This window comes from Argentina silus (assembly GCF_951799395.1).
Source record: "Argentina silus genome assembly, contig: scaffold_184, whole genome shotgun sequence".
Taxonomy (NCBI): Eukaryota; Metazoa; Chordata; class Actinopteri; order Argentiniformes; family Argentinidae; genus Argentina; species Argentina silus.
In genome coordinates, this window is record NW_028152907.1 from 35,001 (window position 1) to 42,500 (window position 7,500).

Below are 7,500 nucleotides of genomic sequence, written 5' to 3' on the forward strand. Positions count from 1 at the left end.
CCTAACCCTAACCCACCCCATCTCACTCTCCTCCTCTCCCCTCTCTCCCTCCCCTACCTCTGTCTCCCCCACCCTAACCCACACCACCCCATCTCACTCTCCTCCTCTCCCCTCTCTCCCTCCCCTACCTCTGTCTCCCCCACCCTAACCCTAACCCACCCCATCTCACTCTCCTCCTCTCCCCTCTCTCCCTCCCCTACCTCTGTCTCCCCCACCCTAACCCACCCCACCCCATCTCACTCTCCTCCTCTCCCCTCTCTCCCTCCCCAACCTCTGTCTCCCCCACCCTAACCCACCCCACCCCATCTCACTCTCCTCCTCTCCCCTCTCTCCCTCCCCTACCTCTGTCTCCCCCACCCTAACCCACCCCATCTCACTCTCCTCCTCTCCCCTCTCTCCCTCCCCTACCTCTGTCTCCCCCACCCTAACCCTAACCCACCCCATCTCACTCTCCTCCTCTCCCCTCTCTCCCTCCCCTACCTCTGTCTCCCCCACCCTAACCCACACCACCCCATCTCACTCTCCTCCTCTCCCCTCTCTCCCTCCCCTACCTCTGTCTCCCCCACCCTAACCCTAACCCACCCCATCTCACTCTCCTCCTCTCCCCTCTCTCCCTCCCCTACCTCTGTCTCCCCCACCCTAACCCACCCCACCCCATCTCACTCTCCTCCTCTCCCCTCTCTCCCTCCCCAACCTCTGTCTCCCCCACCCTAACCCACCCCACCCCATCTCACTCTCCTCCTCTCCCCTCTCTCCCTCCCCTACCTCTGTCTCCCCCACCCTAACCCACCCCACCCCATCTCACTCTCCTCCTCTCCCCTCTCTCCCTCCCTTACCTCTGTCTCCCCCACCCTAACCCACCCCACCCCATCTCACTCTCCTCCTCTCCCCTCCCCTACCTCTGTCTCCCCCACCCTAACCCACACCACCCCATCTCACTCTCCTCCTCTCCCCTCTCTCCCTCCCCTACCTCTGTCTCCCCCACCCTAACCCTAACCCACCCCATCTCACTCTCCTCCTCTCCCCTCCCTCCCTTATTTCATCTCTCAGTCAGAAAGATCAAGAGATAAGACCAATGTGTGCATGTGAGCATGTGTCCATTTTAGTTTGCGCACTGAAGTTGATGAAATAAAACACATTTCACTTGTTTACTATTTAACCAATTGACAGACTAGGTGCCACAGTGGGCCAAGGAGGGAATAAAGTAAATACAGTCATCATATATAGATTCTGATATGGATTGAGTCATGGATGCTTCAAATGAAGAGTATCTTCATTAGTTTATTTGCCCACAACGGAAAAAAACATCTTCAGACCTCCCCCACTCCCTCCCTCCTTCACAGGATACATCAAACCACAGCCAGCAGTTCACTTCTCTCTGGGCTGGTGGTCTTGTAGTGTGTGTGTGTGTGTGTGTGTGTGTGTGTGTACGTGTGTGTGTGTGTGTGTGTGTGTGAGTGTGTGAGTGTGTGTGTGTGTGTACGTGTGTGTGTGTGTGTGTGTGTGTGTGTGTGTGTGTGTGTGTGTGTGTGTGAATGAGGGAGGGAGGGAGAGAGAATGTGTGTACTTTAGAAACAAAGCTGTGAAGAGGTCACTGACCAGTAAGGGGCGGAGTTTCAATGCCTGAGGGCTGTTCAATCAACATCTCTGAGCACTTTCATGTGAATATATGAATCACAACTATGTTCCTTTTCACCTCCCGTCATAAACATTGTTTTATGAACCCATGAATCTAAATACAGTACAGTACATTATTGCAGTGAGAGAAGAATGGTATTCCCCGATATTAACAAGTTCAACAGAATAGGATCCATGTTAACTTGTTTGTTTGTTTTCTTATTTACCTTTAAACAGATAAGGTCCACATATGAACGACATGTGGACAGTGTGTGAACTAGCAGCACATGTGGGTTTAAAGGCCACATGGGATTGAGAAGTTACAGATTCCACCTTTACTGAGGACCACCCAGGTGTCTGTTAGCGCCCCCCTCTGAGGGGAGCCTGTAACTACACCAACACATGGGCCATGTTGAGGAAGGAGACGTGTGTTCAAGTCTGTTGCTTCACATTGAGAGTGTCTCTTGGGTGTGTCATCAACCTCAACATTCAAATGCATCACGTCAACTCAGCACAATCCAGTGAGTGACAGACATCAGTCCTTGGTCAGTGTTGTTACGTTCCCACTCCTGCATGTACGTGTGTCCTTGTACGTGTGTGTTTTGTGTTTCCTTCTGTTTCTACCTTACCCTGTCATTCTACATTCAGGTGACCGTCAACAATTGGCCATTCGTCTCCTTCACTCATCTGTTCCTGTCCAATCAGAGGGCTGTCCGTTTCCTTTAAAAGCTCCGCCTGTCTTCCCCTCCAGAGTCGACCCGTTTCATTGTCGTCTTGTGGTCGCCGTCGACTCGCTATTGCCTTGTTTGTTCGAAGCCCATAAATATTATAGTTTACATCGTGTTTTCTTTCAGTGGGTGCCGCCCCATGTATGTATTAGTCTAGTGTAGCATAGCATTTTAGCATAGCCTTGATAGCATAGCTTACTATTGCACTGGGTTAAGACATCACTTTTGTTTATGATTTCTTTGCGTTGGCACCACTCTTAGTTCCCTTTTCCCCTTACCGTGTGTCTCGTGTTTGTGTTTACCCTGAGTAAATATATACCTGAATATTAGTGTGGCTTGTTGTTGTATAATTCCTACAATATGTTCGGTGTCCTACCTTTTTGTTGCGACTCCTCTACAGCCCCTAGACGTGGACGAGTTTTCACCTCGAGTCGTAACAGTGTTGCTAATGAAGCAATAAGGAATGAGAGGCCGTGCTTTATCCTGAATAAAGTCACAGCGGAGGCCGCAAACCCATCAGCTGTGACTTTATTCAGGATGAAGCACAGACTCAAGTGACTTCTCGCATTTATACAATGGTCACAAACTAAACAAATAATGCTGACAAGAAAACAATGCCTTCAGCATTCATTTTGTGATCGATTGTGATGGTTTCTGCCCTGCGCTCAGAAATATAGTTATCTCAACGACCACTGTTGTCAAGGTAACGGGATGAACAAATCTCCGTAATTCCATTTGGAATTCGATTCGCACGCATATTACTGCAATGTATGGAAAACAGTTAAACATGTCATAGCTGTTACTTTATCAGGGAATAAAGCTTTGAACATCTCTCCGCCAATCATAATGCTTGTTGTGATCAAACCGTTGTATAAAGGCAATTCAAACATGTCTCCATGACCAGCTGTAGACTAACTAAGAATGTTTGTTCCTTGTCAACACAGTACTGAGCATCCTGATCATCTGACCTCTGTCATGCCTGCATTCATGTGTAGCACCAGAGCCCAAAGCACAGGTCAAGGAGGGGGGGGGGGGCATTCACTGTCATACATCATCAATGTATTACATGTTTAAACAGCACATTCCTGCATACTGCTGCATCCTCCTCAGCTCTGTGGACACGGAAGAGACCACTGTAGTCAGGTCACCACATCTATTGACATAAGCTTACACCTGTCTAATCAGTTCATACTACTGGATGATGTTCACATGTACATTATCTACAGAATAGTTCATACTACTGGATGTATGTTTATATGTACATTATCTACAGAATAGTTGATACTACTGGATGTATGTTTATATGTACATTATCTACAGAATAGTTGATACTACTGGATGTATGTTTATATGTACATTATCTACAGAATAGTTCATACTATGTCATTGAAAGTTATGTCGAGGTTCTTAGCAAGCCTCTCAGAAGTACTTATTAAACTCTGCATAGACAGTTGAACAGTTGTTGATACTGTAGTTACAGTCATAACTTGAGGAATCTTTAAATAAAATGTTATCTGTGGCAGCTATGCTATTGTTACCTCTCAACCAGCAGCTTCTTCCCAATGCAGTTTCTTGAAGGCCACGTAGGCAGAACTTCACCCTCCCTGTCCCATATCTAAATTCCCTTTTCTCCATCTACTGCCTTCATAATAGAACTAAAACTGACTGGCAGAATGGATCTCAGGCCTGTCTCTTGTCACTACCCTGTGATGCCCAGTAGGGGGCAGAATATAAACAGAATGTACATGAATGATCAAACTCACCAGAGTTCCTTATCCTGAGTATCTGAGAGATTCTTCACAGCTCATTATTCTGGTGCTCTAACTTCTTCAGTGTGACTGTTGAAACAGTACCTGGTTTTAAAAGCCTACGACACAAACACAGGTACGCAGGTCACAATGATGCAACTCTCTACATCGCCCCCCCCACTATCTCTCTCTCCCCCCCCCCCCCCTCTTCTTCTTCTTCTTCTTCTTGCCCTCCCTTGATTTAACCCTGTCATGGTCTTTCTCAACCAGCTGTGTGAAAACAAGTCTCCCTGATGTATCAACCTATTCCAACTATAGTGAAACACAGTAGAATCAGGAGAGTACAGGAGAGGACAGTAGAGTACAGTAGAGTACAGGAGAGTACAGTAGAGTACAGGAGAGTACAGTAGAGTACAGGAGAGTACAGTTCTCCCCCAGAGTGTTATCCTCTCTTTGTCTTCTACTTTAAATACATATGGAAATGGTTTACAGCTCAGATATGTTGGATTCTAATGTTTTTTAATGTCTAATTTTTATAATTTATATATGATGATGACAAAATGTGTTTTGAATACGTACTGGAGCTTGTATGTATGTACTATAGATGACTTTGCTGTGTGTGTGTGTGTGTGTGTGTGCGCATGCGCACATGCAATGTAATGCTTTGAGTACATATAAAGCTACCTACCTCCTACAGTGTCGTGTGTGTGTGTCTGTGTTTTATCTACCAGTGTGATTACATGAGTATCTGTTTTCTATGAGCATCATCTACTGTGTGTCAACAAAGAGATTCAGCGAACCACTTTAGCAATAACATCTTTATTCAACTAAATTTACATTAAAATCTTATCCTGTATTCAATGATAATAAACAGATAAGCAATCAAGTACGTTACATTCAATGAGAGGGGATCAGCTGTCAGACATTTGCATTGAAGCATCTCATTTCATCTTTTTAGTTTTGTGTGAAAATACATGACCATCACAATATGTTCTATACTGTTTCTGTGAATCACTTAAACAGGGTTTCTCTCCATCAAATCAAGAAAAAATAAGTAAAAGTAAAAAAGCAAAAGAATGAAAAATGAAAATCCGAAAAACATGAAATCCCACAAAGATTTTAACTCAGTCTGTTTAATTGACAGGAGTGATGACCAGAGGGGCTGAGTTCTTACCATCACTGTTAACACAGGGGCTGAAGAATGGATAGAGTTTCTCAGTGAAGGTGATGCCAGTGAAGGAGTAGATATGAGACCTGTTGTCCACATCATAGAAGGAGACCTGACCCCCCTCATAATCTACAAACACCCCCACCATCTGGGGCTTCTGACTGAGAGAGAGGAGGACAGGAGGGCCAGCTAGAGCCTTGTACTCCCCATCCATCAGCCTCACAATCCAGTATCCATTGTCAGGGCTAGGTGTAATATCCCCCTTCCTGTTGATGGACTCTCTAACCACTCCTAATGACCAGCCAGTCTTGTCCTTCACCTGCACCTCATAGTAGAATCTCCCTGAGGAGAAGCCCTCCTTCCCCAAGACCATGGGATAGATACTAAACCTCTTTGGGTTGTCAGGGAGATTCTGTTGTTTGTCTCCCAATCTCACTTGTTTCCCATCTTCAGACAGGTTGAGCCGAGGATGTGCTGTATCAGGGTCCAGAGTGACGTTCACTGTGGAGGACATATACATAGTTTATATTGGGCCTTTACAATGCTGTTGTATCAATGATGTCTAATGTGACTACCTCAGGTCTAGGTAGATTTGATTGCACTGACTAGACACTCCATAACTGACTATACACCCCATAGCCCCAGAGGGCAGTGTTGCTCAGACATACTGTCAGGTGGACTTCCTGACTGAAGGATACAAAAGAGAGGGGCGTGGCCCGCGCTTGTCTTGGAGACCAACACGGAGAGCAACATGGACATGGATGGACTAGAAATGTGCGACACAAGTCCCCTCAATAGTTTTATATATGTAGTTTACCACCTTTAATTGAAAATCATCTCCGAACACTGGAACTGGCTGACCAGAGAAGGACCAACGCTATACGTCTGATTCACTTTCCCTGTTCCACATCTAATTGATCTAATTGGCCTATTCTCCATCTATTGACATCATTATTATAACACTTTTACTGAATGGCATAATGGGTCTGAGCCCTGTCTCGTGTCACTACCCAGTGATGCCCAGTAGGGGGTAGGGTGGTATCACAGAATAAGGCTCACCTGATGCTAGTTGATGACATGTGAGGTCAGCCTTATCTTTAATAAGTACAGCCAGTTCCTTCTTCTGCTCTTCATGTGTTTTCTTTGTCTCTGTAACAGAAAACAGAGGTATAGGGCTTCTTATGATGAGTACACTTAGTCATGATAGGCTGTGCTATTTTGCAGGACTCCAACCAGTCATTCCTAGCAGTACTGAGCAGTATCTGTTTCTGTCCTATGGAAACATCTCACCTGAAAGTTCTCTCTCCAGAGCAGTCTTTCTCTCAGAGAGTTCACTGGATTTGTTTTGTTCTTCCACAAGTTTAGTTTTTACGTCTGTTTGGGAGAGAAGTAGATATCTAGTACATATCACACACATTCAAGCAATTAAAACAATATGCATCTATGAGTTGACTGTTTGCTGTGTTCCTTCAAGCCCTTTTCTTGTTTTTCTTGTTGTAAAAAGGTAAGAAATGGCCACACTTGAGTGATTTGGTGATTTGCTATATTGAATATTTGTTTGAATTTGTACAGAATGTACTTGGATGACCAAACTCACCAGTGAGTTCCTTGTCCTTCATATCTGAGAGGTTTTCATAGCTCTTTTTCTGGTCCTCCATCTTCTTCAATGTGTCTGTGAAACAATAACTTGTTTGTATAAATTCACTCCACATGCACATGTAAGAAGATATGATATCCAGTATTGATATTGGCACAATGAAAAAAGCTTCCACTCTCCCTTTAGATTGTTCTCCATCTTTAAGTAACTGTCATTTATGTTTCTGTTCTGAACTTGCAGGGCTTCATATTCTGTCTGTAAGCCTTGACAAGAAGAGTTATATTAATAGAAGCTTGATTCAAGCATTTTGGGGGGGTATTTAACTAGGTTAATGCATATTGTACATAATGTTCATTTTCAGTTTTGAATATCAGGAAGTACATTACTTTACTCTACTCTTATCAACTCTACTCTACTCTCATCAACTCTCCTCTCCTCTCCTCTCCTCTCCTCTACTCTACTCTACTCTACTCTCAACTCACCTGTCAGGTTCAGGTCATTGGTCTCCTTCACGGATTTCATCTTAAACACATCTGGTAATCAGGGGAGAAGGAGGCAGCAGTAAGTATTGTAATACTCTATCATCATCATCATCATCATCATCATCATCATCATCATCATCAGTACTTACAAATAACTGCA

General features: G+C 44.6%; 1 protein-coding gene across 6 annotated transcripts in view; it reads right to left on the bottom strand.

Annotated features, from left to right (window-relative positions):
• Positions 1-4,974: 4,974 nt before the first annotated feature.
• LOC310824547 (erythroid membrane-associated protein-like) overlaps positions 4,975-7,500 on the bottom strand; it is a 5,365-nt gene continuing 2,839 nt past the window's right edge. For all 6 annotated transcript variants that reach the window (XM_083697813.1, XM_083697812.1, XM_083697811.1 and 3 more), the window contains 6 exons: positions 7,490-7,500; positions 7,341-7,391; positions 6,859-6,933; positions 6,552-6,635; positions 6,321-6,410; positions 4,975-5,762 (listed from right to left, as the gene is read on the bottom strand). The exon at positions 7,490-7,500 is cut by the window's right edge. In XM_083697813.1, the coding sequence (XP_083553939.1) occupies positions 5,227-5,762; positions 6,321-6,410; positions 6,552-6,635; positions 6,859-6,933; positions 7,341-7,391; positions 7,490-7,500 (847 nt within the window). In that variant the 3' untranslated portion in view covers positions 4,975-5,226. The remainder of the gene's footprint in view (positions 5,763-6,320; positions 6,411-6,551; positions 6,636-6,858; positions 6,934-7,340; positions 7,392-7,489) is intronic.